The sequence below is a fragment of the Gasterosteus aculeatus genome, chromosome X, assembly GCF_964276395.1.
Source record: "Gasterosteus aculeatus chromosome X, fGasAcu3.hap1.1, whole genome shotgun sequence".
In the NCBI taxonomy this organism is placed as follows: Eukaryota; Metazoa; Chordata; class Actinopteri; order Perciformes; family Gasterosteidae; genus Gasterosteus; species Gasterosteus aculeatus.
Genome location: NC_135698.1, coordinates 4275090 through 4293039, shown reverse-complemented (window position 1 = coordinate 4293039; position 17950 = coordinate 4275090). Strand labels below are relative to the sequence as shown.

The 17950-nt window shown below is 47.0% G+C and overlaps 1 protein-coding gene across 1 annotated transcript; it reads left to right on the top strand.

Moving 5' to 3' along the window:
* Positions 1-982: 982 nt before the first annotated feature.
* LOC120809271 (large neutral amino acids transporter small subunit 1) lies at positions 983-15611 on the top strand. Its single transcript, XM_040162958.2, has 10 exons — positions 983-1794; positions 3260-3385; positions 9510-9615; positions 9932-9976; positions 10089-10212; positions 10853-10956; positions 11086-11182; positions 11288-11437; positions 12313-12490; positions 12569-15611. Exons 1-10 carry the CDS (start codon positions 1230-1232, stop codon positions 12622-12624), a joined length of 1551 nt encoding a protein of 516 aa, XP_040018892.1. The 5' UTR covers positions 983-1229; the 3' UTR covers positions 12625-15611.
* Positions 15612-17950: the final 2339 nt, after the last annotated feature.

The following is a 17950-nucleotide window of genomic DNA, read 5'->3' as shown; positions in this document are numbered from 1 at the left end:
CACATCGAAAGGCATTTATGTTAAGAATAAATTCATTATTATCTTGCTGCACACTTCTATTGTTTTCCAGTATTTGCTGAATCTCAGGATTTAGGGGGGTGACTTCCCTTTAAAAGATGTCTTGTGTGTATGGTTTTAATCTGGTGCACAGGTCATGGCTTTGCATTGGGAATTCCCTGTGCATGGTATGCATTCGCTTTCTGCAGAGGTTTAGTTAAACTGGTTATTCCAATATGTCTGGATGTGAATCTGTGCAGGGCGCCTCTCAGCAGGCCGATGCAGAAATATGCATCAGTCCCCTGCAGCCCTGAAGGGGTGACGCGGTTTAGGGCGACAGCTGGGAGATGTTTCCTTCATGAACGCACGTGTCTGATTCGTGATGTCGGCTGGGACTCGTGATGTGTGCGATCATGAAACACGGAGGTCAAATCTTGCAGATCTCTCAACAGATGGTTAACAATCAAAAAGGAATTACCAAAGCAATTTTAAGCCCAGGAGGGATGCTGTTCCTAAATTCCTTTTAATGCAATAACAGAAATAAAATGCAGGAATATACTTGTCTTTTTTGTTTTACGTCTGTTGAACAACTGAATTCTGCCCGTGCGGCAAAATGACACGATATCCGAGTCCCTGAATGCAAAGTGGCGGCTGTAGATAATAAAATGATCCGAAATGATTGAGTGACACCCTTTAGGATGGAAACCTTTTGTAAATAACAAAGACGTTCTGGATTCCCATTCTTTGGGGGGGGGGGGGGAGGGGGGGGACGGCGTCTCCACACCTCTCGGGCTATTTTCAGAGTTTTTCTCTGACAGAGCATCATGAAACAGGTCATGAAACAGGTCCAGCTGGTTCGGGTGGCTGACTGGGAGGTGGGGGCGTGGGGGGGGGGGGGGGGCAGCATAGCCACCACTTCATCCGTGTTTCTATACAGACCCTAAAGGAAGCAGCTGCAGGTGGCGGTGGTGCCGCTAGAGGGCGCAGCAAGGCACGAATGGCGCGGTGCTGGGGAGGGAGGGAAGCTTAAAGAGGAGGCCGGCTTTGACGAAGGAACAGTTTCCTCGAGTTGAGAGGAAAGCGCACCGCTCTGACACATCGTGGTCTCCTCGTGGTTGAGCCCGGCCGGCATCAATCCTCCGACGTGAGACAAGAGAGGCGGCTACAGCGGGAAGCTCCGCGTCCCCTCCCCGCGAGAGAGACACGCAGACAGGCAGACGGAAGAAAGGACGATGTCGGCCTTAAAGAAGAGAAACTCGAGCTCCTCGGCGGACAAGGAGGAGGAGGACAGGCAGCTCACGGAGAGGATGCTGTCCGCGGCGAAGGGGGACCCGGGCGCCGCGCCGGGGGGAGAGCCCGCCGCCGCGGGAAAGGGAGGGGGACAGGGGGTCGTCCTGGAGAAGAACATCACCCTGTTCAACGGCGTGGCGATCATCGTGGGCACCATCATCGGTTCGGGCATCTTCGTCACGCCGACCGGCGTGGTGAAGGAGGCCGGCTCCGTGGGTCTGTCCCTGGTGGTGTGGGCGGTGTGCGGCGTGTTCTCCACGGTGGGTGCGCTCTGCTACGCGGAGCTGGGGACCACCATCACCAAGTCCGGGGGGGACTACGCCTACATCCTGGAGGTGTACGGCTCCCTGCTGGCTTTCCTCAAGCTGTGGATCGAGCTGCTCATCATCCGGCCGTCGTCGCAGTACATCGTCGCCTACGTGTTCGCCACCTACCTGCTCAAGCCGCTGTTCCCCGACTGCCCGGTGCCGGAGGAAGGGGCCAAGCTCTTGGCCTGCCTCTGCATCCGTGAGTAGCTCTAATTGAGCCGAGCCGAGCCACGCTGCCGCGGAGATGATGCAACCGTTGGTCTAATCTCGCGCTAATTGTTGGATTACGCGCCTTTAAGGGGACGTTCACTGTTATTCAGTTTTTCACATTCGATAATTTATGTGTTTTTAACATTTCTCCTTTTGTAATAATTGTTTGTTTAAATGTCTGCGTTAACCACCGTTTTAATATGAGGGGAGGGGGTCCTGGATTTGAGAAAATAAAAGAGAATATAATAATGTATTTAGTTTGTACTTTTACTGTCATACAGTTAACGCATCACCCAATGCAGGACTTTAATGTGCTTTTAGGATCAGTAAATGTTTCTGTTGATTTATTATACTTAATTAGCCGTGTAAATTCCTGTGCGTTCCACCGGTTTAACAAGATTAATGCTGGATTATTTGCTGCTTTAACCTGTTAGCACCAGTTTGTGGTTGCACATGTGTTTTTTTTTTCTTTTTTACTGCCACATACAATTGTGACCACCAGTCACACAATGCACCTGTATCTGAATACATGATGACACTTAAACACACACACTCGCATACGTTTTGTGTATGTAAGTATATGTGGGCCCCGCTAATAGCGCCTAATCTTCAGATTGACTGCAGGCTAAATCCTAGTGTGCGCATGCGTGTGCGCGTGCGTGCGTGCGTGGTCCTTGTCAACCTGAGAGCCAAATCTCCATCCATAAACACACATCCATCTAAAGTCCCATCGGTCTATTTCAGTGTGAGATATGCTTCCGTCTGATCTATTTCTGTGGGAATTTGTGTAACGAGAGACATTCACACAAGTAGTGTGTGTGTGTGTGTGTGTGTGTGTGTGTGTGTGTGTGTGTGTGTGTGTGTGTGTGTGTGTGTGTGTGTGTGTGTGTGTGTGTGTGTGCGTCCCTGTACTGTACTCAGGCTCCCGCTTTGTCTCTGCCCCTTTAACACAGAGGCTCATTGTGCTCGACCTGATTTAGGAGCTTCCAAAGGAACCTGCTGCTTTAGTTAATCACTTTTGATGCGACCCAGGGTTCAGGGGCCACGTCAACAACACCATGACACTGTGTGTGTGTGTGTGTGTGTGTGTGTGTGTGTGTGCGCGCGTGTTACCATTACTGTACATGTGTGGCTAAAAAAAAAAAGCGGGGGTGCACAGTGGGAAGTGTTCATTCAACCGGTCTGTGGATTCCTCTCCAGCTTCCCAGCATGCTTTTTAGTCGCCACGGGCACGCACTCATGCACGCGCTTCTACACAACCTCAATTTTGAGTACAAATTGAAAGGTTTTTTTTTTCTCGAGGAAACAAAGGCCATCAAAGACCTCTGCGGGAACGGTTAGTTCTCCGTGTGCCCGATGAGAAAGCCTCTGTTGAGTGAAGCACTGCGCTGGAATTCCAAGAGCTGCTTCTCGAGGACGCCGTCCCTCACGCTCCGTCTCTCTTGTCTCTGCAGTGTTCTTGACCTTTGTGAACTGCTACAGCGTGAAGGCGGCCACCAGGGTGCAGGACATCTTTGCCGCGGCCAAGCTCCTGGCTCTGGGGATGATCATCATCATCGGCTTCGTCAAGATCGGCCAAGGTACTTTTACACGTGCACGCGCACAAAGGGGGCTGTCCGAGGGTCTTCGAAGGCCTCTAAACAGCCTCAGCGCTGCAATGAAATCCGCATCATTTATCAAGTACTTTCAAAGTAAAGCGTATTATTAACATTTGTCTGTCCCAGAGATGGCAAGAGCTAAATACAATTCTTTTTTTTAACTGGGAACACGTATTCATTCAGCATTTTATTATGAAATAAGATTCACCTACAAGGATACATGCGTGTGAGTTACAGGCAGAAGTCTCTATTTATAGACCAATGCTTTGGCACCTCTCCAACAGAGGAGCTATGAAGTCGGTTTGTCTCTCTTTGAGGGCCAGGGGCCTTCGGGCCGATCAGGAATCCATCCATGGGTTAATGCAACAAGGTGACTAGGTTTTGGTTAAAGTAAAGCATTCTTGCTCAAAATCCCTTAGACTTATTGGTCCAATGTGTGGTACAAACCCTTTTTAGGGGTTAATCCCCTATGCAAATAGTTTGTTTGTTAATGGCGAATCCGTTGAAATGATAGTTGGCTTAAAATACACGCAGCACTCATCCAGTTGGTTTAGTAATTGGCAAAGGAAGCGCACCACGCAGTCCGTGCCATGTGGCGTGAAACAGGAAGTGGTGAATGTGACTTAAAGTTTTCACTCATCTCCTCCACTGTCATAGGCTGACACGCTCCTACTCGGGTGGATGATCGGAAACGCAAATGAGTTCATCGTTTTTTCCACAGTTACAGAACGATGTGATCTGTTGTCTTTTTTTTTTTTTTCTTGCGGTTTGCAGCGTGTTTGTGCGAAGTTCATTTTACCGAGACAACCACATTGCATCGTGTAAAAAAACAAAAGATCAAAAAACAAAGAACATTTATTTATTAGTCCCACACTTCTTATCTAATCAAATTGTACCGGAAATAGACTTTTTTTTTTTTTTGTCCACCTTTTGGCTGAATCCACCAGCCTCTCAATAGATAAAACATGAAAGCCTTTGTTTCCTTTGGTGGGAGCCCTTAGCTCACCTATGACCTCCTTGTCCTGACACCTGCCATTGACCCTGAAAGTCAGCAGTTTCCTCACTTTAGCTCGAACTGTGACACCATACTTAAAGTTTAACTGGTGAAAGAATGTAAAACCATCCGGTTCCGCATTAGAAAAGAAGTCTGATCGCATAGAAGACTGAGAACTTGCGTTATCCCCTCAGTAATGAGTTATTGTCTCGATCTGTAGTTTAAAGTGTCCCTCAACACAGCATGATGGTAATTTGGTAAATTATGATCCATCTAGAGTCAAAGAAACCACTGAGGTTCAAAACGTCAGTAGACAAACCGTTGGGTGAGGTCGGCCTGCTACGTTCTACGGTCATTCTTGTTTTGCACGTTCCTTCAGGAGTCGTTTTTTATTTACCTCCTGGAAGTCTTAAAATATCTCCGTCTGAGATCCTGCCTTTTATGTCACCGGGATCAAACAAATCAAGACAATGGTTGTAGAGTGAAGTCTCCATCCAAGTTCCGACCTTCATCTCGCACGCACGCGGTGGGTGGTTCGAGCAGAGGTCAGAGGTCGCAGGCCTCTGAGGTGGAGCCGAGGGAGGAGGCCGCGGAGTGAAGGTGGGTGTGAAAGAGAGAGTGCGTACTTTGTTCAATGGCAGAGGGTTGAAGGAGCACAGATCAAAGTGAAACCTGCTGCTGCTTATGTGTGGAGCTTTGTCCCGTCAAAAAGGGACCCAGTTCTCACACCCGGGGCCTCTTCTCCTCCTCCTCCCCCGGAGACTCTTCAAAAAATAAGAACACACCGGTAACGTTAGAGGTGAGATGGATTGACTTCATAGTCCAACGTGATGGAAACATGTCTGCCTCTTCAAAGACGACCCGAGGAGGTGCGTTACGTACTCTAAAAACAAATATAAGTATCAGTGACTACAATTTGTCTCACTAAAATACATTGTCCTACGTCTGGGACACCTCCCCGATAAAGAATATTAACTTTTGTGGTAACTACTGTGTTTTTTTTTCTTCATTACTGTCTCGTACCCGTTCGGGCGTGCAGCTGCACCGCGAGGAGTAAATCCGCTCACTCGTTCTCGCTCTCGTCCTGCACCGCGTTCAGCTGCTGGCGTTTAGCCCCCGCGGATCCCCCTAAAGCTTTGCCGCTGGCACCTTTTCATCCCGGCGCCTCTAATAACTGTTTATCTGAGACTCCTCCGATTACCGAGATGGAGGCAAAGACGCGGCGCGTGGCTGCGATTACATCGACACATCCACCGCGTCCTCGCCGGCCGCTGTCTGCTCAGTCGGTGGGGGGGGTGGGGGGGTTTACTGAGGGGTCTATAGTTGTTTTTAAGAGGGCGCATTTATTGTTCAACCAGGCCATCTAACGTACTTAAATAACCACTAAATAATGTTGCTTACGTTGTTGAATTCAATGGTGTTCGTTCATGTTTTGGCGGTTTTGTAGATCTGAAGGAACCCCTCGGCCTCTTGTGTTATGCGGCCGGGTAGAGATGCCGTAGTTTCCATCCCGTCGTCATGGATATGAGCATTAGTTGGTGTGTGCGTGTACGTTGACCTTTTGTGGCTCGTAGAGTCAGACTGCCTGCATCTCTGGTTCGAGGACGGTGTGATCTGATTGGCGGTGGTGAGATCTCGCCCTGCTCTCAAAAGAGTCTGATGTTGACTGATTTACTTCAGTTTCCTTATATGTGGGGATTTGATTCCCAACAGCGCCGTCTCCATCGAACATGTTTTATTTAGTAAATAAAAAACACAATTGTACACTATAGACAAGTTTCCCGGGCACTTCCGGTTTACTTCCTGTTTCTGCCAAGAACTTCCGGCGCAGGCTGAGTAGTGGTGTAAAAATGGCTTTGGAATGGCAACATTCGACCGAAAATCTTGTTAAAAATGGTGTTTTGACCATTCCGCATCCAAGTAAGGTAACATCATGGGCGGACAACATGTCGATATGGCCCAGCATCACAACATCCAAGATCTTTTCTTATTTTATTGATTCCATGGCGGTGGATGGGAATGCAATTAATAACCTGAAAAGCTCAGAGGCGTTTCAGTACCTCCATTCCGACAAAGTGGGCTGTGTACTTTTACACGATATGGGCATATAAAGGCCGATGTTCACCAAGCCAGTCCGTTAACAATTCAGCGCATAACGCCTGGGTTTTGGTTACCAAGACGGGAGATGTGGAGACTGCAGGCTGTACCTGTAGCCATGCAGCCGCCGTGCTTTGGAAGGTACGTTAGCCCATCTTATGCCTGTATTAAGATGTTTGTATGTATCCGTGTGTTAATATATAACAGAACACGAAGAGTAATAAAAAGAAAGAGTAATCCCCTCTAGCCTGCCTGCACTAAAAGCATGCTTTAACCCTTCAAAGTCGACTGACGCGCGTCAAAGTGCGCACCCCTGACATATCTGTTAATAGCTTCGGAATGGATAAAGGTATTAACTTACTTTTTTTTTTTCTCTGAAAAAGCTGACATTCGTCTGCGTAATAATTAGTAGACTGTGTTGACCGCGAATGATAAGCCTTCCGTATTTGAGTGCAAATCTATAGCATTTTACTCACTTGTAGATGGTCGAAACATTCTCCTTCCGACCAAACATTCAGCAATCGCCACGAGTTGTTGCAACCGTGAACAGCACAATATGTCCCGGAGCCGTGTCGGCGTGTAACACCATCCATAGTTTACTTTTTCTGCACTCTAACCAAAGACCGTAAAAGACGCTAACTTGCTAACCGGAAGTGCTTTGCAGACACAACCGGAAGTCGTTGGCAGAGTGAAAGGCCAATGGCGGCCCGCCTATTTCACTCAGGAAACTGGTCTATTACATAACGTTTTTTGGTCTCAGACGGTCTCGTTTATCTTGTTTTCTGAAACCTGGAGAGCTTTGGTCATTTCGCTCCCAGGACGAAGACCGATCCGTAGAACGTAACGTGATGTCAAAGGTTTCTGCTGCTCTTTCTCTCCTTTTTTGTTGCTCGTCGACCACAGAATGCAAAAGGTCAATGGAACCGTGCAAAACAAACTGAACGGTCCTTCTGTGTTGCTTCAACACAGAAGGACCGTTCAGTTCGTCAGATTGGCCGATGTGGACAAACCTCGCTCATGATGTCAGGAGCTTTTCAAATGGATCGTTATGACAATTTAAAGGATTGTTTTCAAAAAGGGCGCTTCAGGAATGTAGTTTCTTTTTAAAAGAGTGATGGAAATCGATCACTAACCTAGAATAAAGACTTCAGTGAGCAAGTCATTGGACTTTTTAACTAAAAGTGGCCAACATCGGATAAGGATAGAACTCCGTTTTCTCTTTTTTTTTTTTTTTTTTTTTTTGTGTGTGTGTGTGCGTGTCTCACTGCCAGCCACTGGTCTCATGTGACCAGCTGAGTGTCTGCAGACCAGTGTTGTGGAAAGTGATCCGGTAGCAACAGAAGAAGAAAGAAAGCTAGCAGTGGGTAACGGTTGAAAAGTAGAATTTTGACACACCAAGAATTACAGTCGGACATATTTGCGTTTTCCCGCCACAAATTCTTCACTATGCAACTCTGAACGAGTCCTCTACTTATAAAGTGTGTGTGTGTGTGTGTGTGTGTGTGTGTGTGTGTAATGAGACAAACTGGCCTACGGCGGGATTTCCTACTGCGTCATCAGCCTTCTCTCTGCCGCTCCCGTTGCCTAGCAACCTGCTTTGCTTCACAGTGAAAGCCATAAACCCGAGAAAAGGTTCTCATTTCATTTCATTTAGGCAGATATTCTTCCCCTCCGGAACACGATATATCTCAGGCTGAGAGAAGGACACTTTAAAATGAGTTAACCCATGAACTTTGATATTACTCTTAAAAGGCAGAGGAAATTAAATCAATCAGTACCATAACGGCAAACACACACACACACACACACACACTTCGTTCTCTTCAGCTTGATGCTGCTTCCTCCTGACTCCATAAAACACAATCAAATGTAAAGTTAGTTTATCATCACAAAATGAAAAGAGCAACTGTTTTCACGTCTTATGTGTTCTTCAGAACAGCACATTGGGTACCAACGTCTCGTAACTTGTGTGATGTTATATATTGTAATATTACAATTCTATAGGTATATGTTTAAGTGAATACAAGTACTTGCATTTTAAAGTGAACTCCCGCGCCCGGCTCACATGCCTCCATCCTGAATGATTTAAATCTTCATCAGCCGTAATGCATGCTGGGATACGCTCGGGCCGCAGAGGATGGATCAGATGTGTCCTCCAAATCGCCTCCTGGCGGGTGTGTCCCTCGCCCCCCCCCCCATTCGGAGGAGCTGACGTATGGGACAGCCGAGTTGCGGCCTCATTGATTCATCATTACAGAACACTTTCATATCGGCCAGTCCGTTGATTTCAATGGAAGCACCTACCGAATAATTGCATACACGATATTTGACACCCAACAACGCTAACCAATCGGGCCTTTGAAGACTCCCCAACTCACTCAAACTCACCAGCCATGAGGCATGAGGAACCTCCGCTACGTCAACGTGAGCCTAGAAATGGAGCCAACCAGGACCCGGAGACCCCCGGCACAGCTCCACAGCGCTGAGCGGCCGCGGCGGCGGCGCGTCGGGCAGTTTAGTCAAACGAAGGTTTCGTAAATCGGGCGCTTCCCACGCTGCGCGGCGGCTTAGCGCTAACCCAGCACTGCCCCGGGCTGTTGGTTTAGTAACCGTCGCTGTGTCTGAAAATGAGGCTGTGTTGTGCGCGTTGTGGGGAGCTGCTCCGTCAGGAATGTGGCCCTCGGCCACCAGAAGACGTCCCTGGGACCAATGTGCCGTGACTCGGCAAGAAAAACAGCAGATAAATTTGATAAAACACTAAAAGTTGTCTTGATTCCGTCGTCCGGGTGCCTCGCTGGGCGTCTCTGGCTCTCCCCCGGCTCCCTGATCCACATACCGAGACAGATTTAAGCCCCGGCTGTCTGCTGTCTGCTGGGCAGGCGCCATTGTTCCGCTTTTGGGGTTCTCCGGACTGGCTGCCTGGGAAAACGCGCCTGCGGAAGCAATAATGCACACAGATGGATTGAATTTGTCGCCGTTGTCGTAACCCAGTTGTTTCCCCCCGTTCCTCTGCAGGTGACGTGGATCGCCTGCTTCCGGAGAATTCTTTCGAGGGCTCCAAGTACGAGTTTGGCAGCATTGGACTGGCGCTTTACAGCGGCCTGTTTGCTTACGGTGGCTGGTGAGTTCACGCGGCCGGCCCACCTGCTCGCTGTCCGCCCTCCAGTTTTAGGCATCGGGCAAATTCAAATGTTAACCCTGCTGAGGTCGCGACCCCTAATGGTGCAGGGATGGAAATAAACTTTGTTAGTTTTGATTACGACATTCTGTAGATGAGTTACATGATATCTATTTATCATACAATACTGGGCTGAATTTGCTTCCCTTGTGGATCAGTGAAGATAGTGTTCATTGTCTACTGCGGAACAGTTTTAATCGTCCAGTGTGCGTTATATATTTTTGGCTAAATACGACGTCTCTGCCTCTCCCGCTCACAGGAACTACTTGAATTTGGTCACCGAGGAGATGATCGAGCCTTTCAAGTGAGTGTTGGCGAGCCACTTGTGCTCCGTTCAAGATCAAATACGGACTAGTTTGCCGTGAGCGATCAATCGTCTCGAACTAAGACTGTGTGTGTGTGTGTGTTCTCCTCAGAAACCTTCCCCGGGCCATCATCATCTCTCTGCCCATAGTGACGGTCGTGTACGTTCTGACCAACTTGGCCTACTTCACCACCCTCTCCCCCGAGCAGATGCTCGCCTCGGAGGCTGTGGCTGTTGTAAGAGCACACACTCCCAATAACTGCTTTTATTTTCTTAGAGCCCTGCTATTTACTTTATTTACTGATCCGAAAACCGCTCCTATTATAACCGATTATGAAAGTGTATTGATCCGCAACGAGAGACAATTTGCGACGCACACGCTGCAAATAAACAGAGAAAGTAAGACAGAAATAATAACCTGTGTGTGTGTGTGTGTGTGTGTATATATATTTTAAAAACTTCAATAGAAATACGCATATGGCGACAAAATAACAAGCTAAATTGACAGTAGTTTGTCAGACCAGCCAGTCTCCATTAATATAGAGATGTAATATGATAAAAGTCTTCCATTTATATGTACGGTATTATGTACGTTATATTATATAAAAAGGTAGGAATGTAATATAACGGGACCACTATGGTAGAGCAACGGTACACTATGATATAATACGGGTATCGTACGTTAGCTGATTCTTTATTTTTTTTTAAATGTAAGTATATAGATTCTATTAATATATACATGGCACCCTGTCTGATAATCCAGCCCCACAACAGTGGATCTCTGTGGCTTCCCTCTCCATTTGCTAATATTCAGAGAAGTAGATGTTCGGTGAGCGTCGGCCTCATCGCTGTTACACCCTCGTGTGTGTCCTGCAGGATTTTGGTAACTACCACCTGGGTCCGATGGCGTGGATCATCCCCGTGTTTGTAGGCCTGTCCTGCTTCGGATCAGTCAACGGCTCTCTGTTCACTTCATCCAGGTAACACACACACACACACACACACACACACACACTCACACTCACAATAAAGGGAAACCCAAAAGCGTTTAATGTGGCGACTTTCCAACCAGGTTGAGGAAAACCTTCATGTCTTTCCTTCCCTCTCAGGTTGTTCTTCGTGGGCTCCCGGGAGGGTCACCTGCCCAGTCTGCTGTCAATGATCCACCCCACCCTGCTGACCCCGCTGCCCTCACTCATCTTCACTGTAGGTCCTCTTGTTTTTCATTTGGCAGCGACGTACAGTTACAAAGCCTTCCGTGCCTGTGCAGGCATAACGCAAACAAACTGCACCATTCTCTTCTCCCACCAGTGCCTGATGACGCTGCTCTACGCCTTCTCCAACGACATCTTCTCCGTCATAAACTTCTTCAGCTTCTTCAACTGGCTCTGCATCGCCATGGCGATAATCGGGATGATGTGGCTCCGCTATAAGAAGCCGGAGATGGAGCGGCCGATCAAGGTGGGTCGAACGTGGCGACGCCGCGGACGTGAGAGTCTCACTTTGTCTTTGTACCCGTCTCCTCCCGCCAAAGTTAGCGTGAGTGCGTGTGCGTGCGTGCGTGCGTGTGCGTGCGTGTGTGTGCGTGTGTGTGAGGAAGTGCACTATGCCTCCTGACTAGTTCAGTTGCTGCAGGACTCTGTAAAAAAAAAAAACAGAACTCCATTGTGTCCTTTTTGCACTTGTATGCCAGTGTGTGTGACAAAGTGAGGACAATTTAGAAATGTGAGGACATTTTGGCCCGTTTTAAAAGGTCACGACTTGGACAGGCATTCAGGTGTGATGGGGTCCTCACAAAGATAAGAGTGTGTGTCTGTGTTTGCCCATAAAGCCTCATGGCTGCCATGACTCTGCTCATCCATCCGCTTGCACAATGTTATGTGTCGGTCAGAGGCGGAGTCTGTCAGTGAAGTGAAAGGCTGTGTGCGTGTGTGTGCGTGTTTGACGGGACACCGAGTGGTGGGACAGTGGTGGCACTGTCTCTTTGCTGACCTCCGCCCCTCTTTCACTGTCCCGCTCCATCCTTTTCTCCTTTCTTTGTCTTGTCACATTCCTGCTGTTCAACCCGCTCAACAGGGCTCTGAAGCTTCTTGTCGTGCTCAACTGTAGACCCGCCCCCTTTTTTTAAACGTCCAATCAAATGTGACTATTCTTATTAAAATCCCTCCCGTAACTACACCGTTCGAAAATTTGCCTTTGCTGAGGAATGCGTCACAGTACAAAAGGTGAAGATGCTCAAACCTAAAAGGGGAAAACCGTCTCCTGCACGGGAAAACCTATTTTTATAATAAACCTCCACTAGGTGTGTTTAAAGTGTTTTCATGTCTTCCCTGCAGGTGAATATTCTGCTGCCCTTGAGCTTCGTGCTCGCCTGCCTCTTCCTCATCATCGTCTCCATCTGGAAGACCCCGGTGGAGTGTGCGATCGGCTTCGGCATCATCGCGACCGGAGTCCCCGTCTACTTTATCGGCGTGCGGTGGCAGAGAAAACCCAAGTGGATGCTGCACGGAATCTGTGAGTGCCGCGCCGCTCGGATCATCGGTTAATCTTCACTTGACATCGCGTTTAATCGCCTCTCGTGTTAAATTGCAGTCTCGACCACGGCCTTGTGTCAGAAGTTGATGGAGGTGGTGCCGCAGGCGACCTAAGAGGCCTTGACGGCCATCGGGCTGCACGAACTGTGACCTCTGGGATCTGACGTCACAGCTGATGGAGCTTGACCGCTGCTGACCTCGTTGACCTCTTTCTCTCTCTCTCTCTCTCCCTCTCTCCCTCTCCCACACACACACTCCCACCCCGTCTGCGGGGTGCTGATAAGGACGCGACAGAGACGCGCTCTTCTTTTTTTCTTGTGGACTATTTTTAGTCACTAACCATCCCTCGTAGGTCGTAATGCAATCTTTTCTCATGCTGCATTTCAGTGAACTGTTTGGTTTGGTTTCTACTGTTGTTGTCAGTTGTGAATATATTCATGTAACCAGTCCTCCCTCATTGGAAAGATGACGTACTCAGCAAATTGTGCCTTTGGTGGCAAATGTGTGTCAAGTCTAAAAGCTTTTTATTTTGTCCAACGTTTACAAAGAATCGGACCCTTTTGGTCCGTCAAACATCGCGCTTCTTAAGCTCTTGTTGGGAAGCTTTGTGGTGTCTGCCGTTGCTGATTGGCCAGCACCCCCCCCCCCCAGCGTCTCTTCTGTGGAGTCCCTGTTGTTGTTTTAAAGTCCACTGGGCTGCTGGAAGGAAGGGAGTGAAGTTCATTGCTGCGAGATGTTTTTGTTTTTCTCCTTTTTACAGCCAGCAAAACTCCTCAGAAAATGGTGGAAAAACCACAGAAAGGAGGCAGAAGTCTCCTCAGGTGTGTGAAGCATCGCAGACCAGTCAAGTCTTTAAATCACCACGTGGTTAGCGTGACAGCGGCGAAGTGTGTGTGTTTTGTATTCTGCCCATCGGTGGAAGGTGGGTCCAGATTTTGAGTATGTGCTATTTTCCTGCTGTTTGAGTTTTCCGGGTCAGCGATCTAATTTTTCCTGCCGGGGATCAATATATGTGTGGGCGCTGAGCTTGGCTCACAGAGCGCCATTAGATCGTCACACTGAGGGACGCCGCCATGCTCTCCACATGTAACACCCCCGTGTTCAACACTCACATGTTGTTTTGTTTTACTTTTGCAAACACTGTTAAAAAAAGCTAATGCTGTTTCATTAACGTCGGCCCTCGTACAGCGACGGGCCGTCTCTGTGGTTGTTGCCATGGAGATGTGGGCGGGGTTAATATGTATGTGTATGAAGTAGAACCGTTTTAACACTCCAGCCATCGCACTAAGCAGATGGGAGAACTAACCTATGAAATAGGACTGTAGAAAGTTTATTTATTTATTTTTAGGTTGTTGTTTGTCATTAGTCCCTCAAATTTGTTTACCTTGCATTTAAATAAATTATGAGGTTTTTTTTTTTTTTACCTTTTCTGTTAAGTCACTTTTAGTCTTCTTTTTTTTAAAGTTTATTTTCCTTTTTCAAACGGGACTAAATTCCAACTATATTCACCCCAAAAATACACACGTAGAGGTCTTGTATTTCGTTGAAGCTGCTTCTAACAGTATTTCCGTATGTGAACGGGGATGCAGCCCTCAGACAACCCCAGTGTTATGCAATCTTTCAGCTCATTGTTTCTGCTTTCGGCCCTCAGATTCACCGCTTAGGGCCACTTCATCCATACAAACATACAAACAAACAGGAAAAACCCAGAGTGCTACCTGAGCAGCACCAGACAGCGTTCTGACAGACGTTAGCGACCGGCTGGTCAACGTGGTGGAACGTTTCACGACTCAAAAGAAAAGTGAAGCAGAAGCATCACAACCGCCGTATGTGGAAATAGGCGATTCCTCACAAGCTAAATCTACTTAATATGTCCGTTTTGTTTACATCTGGTTGCACTGCCCTCAATTGTCTGGAGAATTCTAATACAGTTTTGAGGAACGTGAGCGTAAATACTTTCAGTCTTCAGTGTGAACACAAATGTCTACGTTTGCCACTGAAATGAGTCGGGACTCACAATGACGGCACCAACTGTCGGATAAACAAGTTCCTTACCGTGAGCATAAAAGGTCCCATCTATTCCCCTTAATGACTCGTATGTACAATCATTAATGAGCAATTTAACATGCATTAAGACAGTAACTAGCTGCGACGTCGCTCTCGGGCTGAAGCCAGCGGTTTGCTTTGGTTAATCTGAAGAACGGTGTTGGTCTTTTTGTGTACTGTTTGGTGTGTGTGTGGCTCCACAGCGAGTAGTGGAATGAGTATGTACACACGGTCAAAAGGAAGGAAGAGATTTTACATTCGTTGTGGCTTTGCTTTTTTCATATCCTCTCCAACTATTCTAAAACCTCACCTTGCTGCGCTCCTTTACGGAATGGTATTTTTTTGGCATAACTTATTTTTGATATCTTGAACGATGCATTTTTCTACGTGGACGCTTCTCTATAGATGCTCTTTTCTCTCTCCTGCGGTGACCAGACTTTACGCTGCGTACACAGGTGTGCAGCTGCCAAAATGTCGCCTTTTTGTACGTGTGTTGAAGTGCCTCTAATCCAGCTGTGTAGCACAGACGGGAACGCTTGAACTGTAGCAGAGCGAGGAAGCCACGGGTCAGCTCGCTCGCCGTGCTGTGTATCTGTTGTTCTTCCTCGGCTCTTCTCACACTCCTCCTCTTCTGGTAGCAAAGTGCTGATACTCTATGCTGGTACTTCGGCATCAAAGGCGCGACCGCGTGCAGGCTGCTTCAAATTCCTGCATCCCATTTTCATCCCACATGTAGGCTGTAACTGGATGGACGTGTGGAGTCTAATTTTCCTGCAATGATGTTTTTGGCTGAAACGCCGCTTGTTCTACATCCGTTAGGGGTTTTGTTGTACAACACAATACTTTCAGAAACTTGTAGAAGTAACTTTTTAACTTGTGCAATGTCTTTTTCTGTAGTTCCACATTAAAACAAACTGTTGATTTAATAACCACACTAAAACTGTGATTGGAGCTTAAAATGTTGCCGCTTTTATCTTTTCTTGGTCTCCTCCTGGTCTTTCTATGTGCTTTGTATTTTGTGTTTTCAATCCTGGAGAATAAAAGGATCGATGAAATAACGACTCGACTAAGTTTCTACTATAAAATCGTTTCATTTTTCACTTGCAGCCCTTTGAACGTGTCGACCAGCAGGCCCCTGTCAGGCTGGTTGCTGAGGTAAACCTCACACACGGATGTTCACAGGACCAAACCAGCTAATCCTCTCAAGTATTCAGATCGTGGGCCAGAGGTGGGGGACTGATCCCAGGTCACTTTTACAGCCTCGTGATAAATTCAAGGTATGAGGACAGGAAGGTTCAACACCAAACAACACAGAGACGCAACTTTTAACACGCACTAACAAGGCCTGGTAGCTTTATGGCGCTGCACCTGCACAAACAGTGACCGGAATTTTAAACTCCACAATGTGGCCATTATTTCGAGCTTCGTAGCGATTCTGGTGCTCGGTCAAGCTGTCCGAGCTGCGTTACCACGGAGCCCGACTGTCACAAACTGCGACCCCTGGAGATACGTTTTGGTGTGATAGAGGAGTCTACAACATTCGCTTGCAGGATATATGAAGGATGTCAAAGGTATTAAGCAAATAATGTTAACATGGAGCCCCGTCTGTTACTGTGAGCCACTGTCTTTCCTTCAGAGTTCCCTCAAGTCGTGGAGGTGCGTTGCATTTGCTACACAAGATCCAGAGACAAGGTATTCAAGAGCTTTAAAACCCGAGGCCGGAACATACAGATGACGTGATTGGTTTTCCAATCCCACATTTGGCTCTTACAAGCAGGTTCAAAAGACAAAGTCACCCAGTGATGAATCAGAACAACAATGTTGAGCCAGGGTTTGGTCTTTGTTCAGTGTGACAATCATTAACAGCAAAAGCAGCATGTGTATTCATTTTACTTTTAGCTTCGACGTTCATGATTTTTTGCTATTTTCATCTATAACTTCTCCGATGGTGAATCAGCATCATGACCCCACATTGGGTTTTGACACTTGACTTGAGACTACATAACGGTAACAATCTTTCTGTAAAAGAGTGTTTTAGGAAATTGCAGTGTGGTGGAGGCTGCTGCAACATTTATCAGAGAGGCCTGAAAAACCTGTCTGTTCTGAGTGGGCGAGGAACACCGTATGTGTGTGTGTGTGTCTTCGTTTATAGGAAATAAAACATAGAAATCAACATCTTGATTTGTTTTTTCTAAAATAATGTCAGACAAATTCCTCGTTGATTTTATCCACCCACTTTGGGTTGAGTTGAATCTGTGCAGCGCGCCGTTTTCTTGGTTCTTTGGCCTCCCAAAGCCAGCTGGGGAGCTTGAATGAACTTGTGCTGCAGATGTTTCCAGGACATCCTCAGCTGGCGGGACTGACTGTGTGCTGGTTTTGTCACCAGCTTGTTTTTTTCGCCCCAGAGATCACAAACGTTCCCTCAGTCCGTCCTGCTTGTCTTTGTGTGCTATGATCTTTAAGATGTCTGTCTGGCAGGTGAGAGCAAGCTCACAATAAGTGAATCTTTTTATGTTCTGGCTTACGCCTGGTTTGATAATTCATTGTACATACGTGGAAAATGTCGACGGATAAATCCTCATAATTTTTCTTTTGGTTAAATGGAGGCAGAACATATTAAGTTAACTTTTTTTATATGTATTTCCACTTGGTAAAAAAAACATATTAGTAATACAAAGAAAAGAAATTACAAAAATAAGGGTAGGAAGGGAGATCAGACAAATAAGTATATTTTGATATAGGACAACGCGGTTGAGATTAGGCGTTGGTGTCTCGAGGCGCCGTGGTGGGTAATGCCCTTTTCAAAGAACATTCTTTAGCCGCATGTGAGCATCATGTGCTTACTATAAACACAGAAAAGCACGCAGGCGGGGTCAGTGATGCTGTGAAGAATGGCCTCTCCTTCAGGTTGGGAACATTAATGAACATGTTGTTCTCCTTGTGAATGAGACCAAGCCTCCAGGGCTGTTTACCCACTGCTTTTATATTTAATACATCGTGACAACTTGTTACAGCGAGTCCAAAGGGAAGGGACTCGTTAAGCCGCCCGACAATCTCTAAAGAGATGAAGTCAAATATGCCGTTTTTGACACCTGCAAACTAAAAATGAAAAATCCTTTGAAAAGGATAATGAACAGTTGGTTTGGAACAATTTCTGCTTCAGAGGCCACTAACTAATGTTTTATCCGTTTAAAAAACAACTAATTAAGTTGAGACTGATTTACTAAACCAAACCTACTCGGAGCGAAACAAGCAGAGAGCGAGTTCATCTGCCAGCTTGCTCTCAAATAAGCTGCGATCTGTAGAACCGACGAGGTGCAACAAGCTGTGTAAATGTAACACACCTATTGTGTGAAGTGAGTCAACATTGAGTCACTCAGAGACCTGCGAGGGC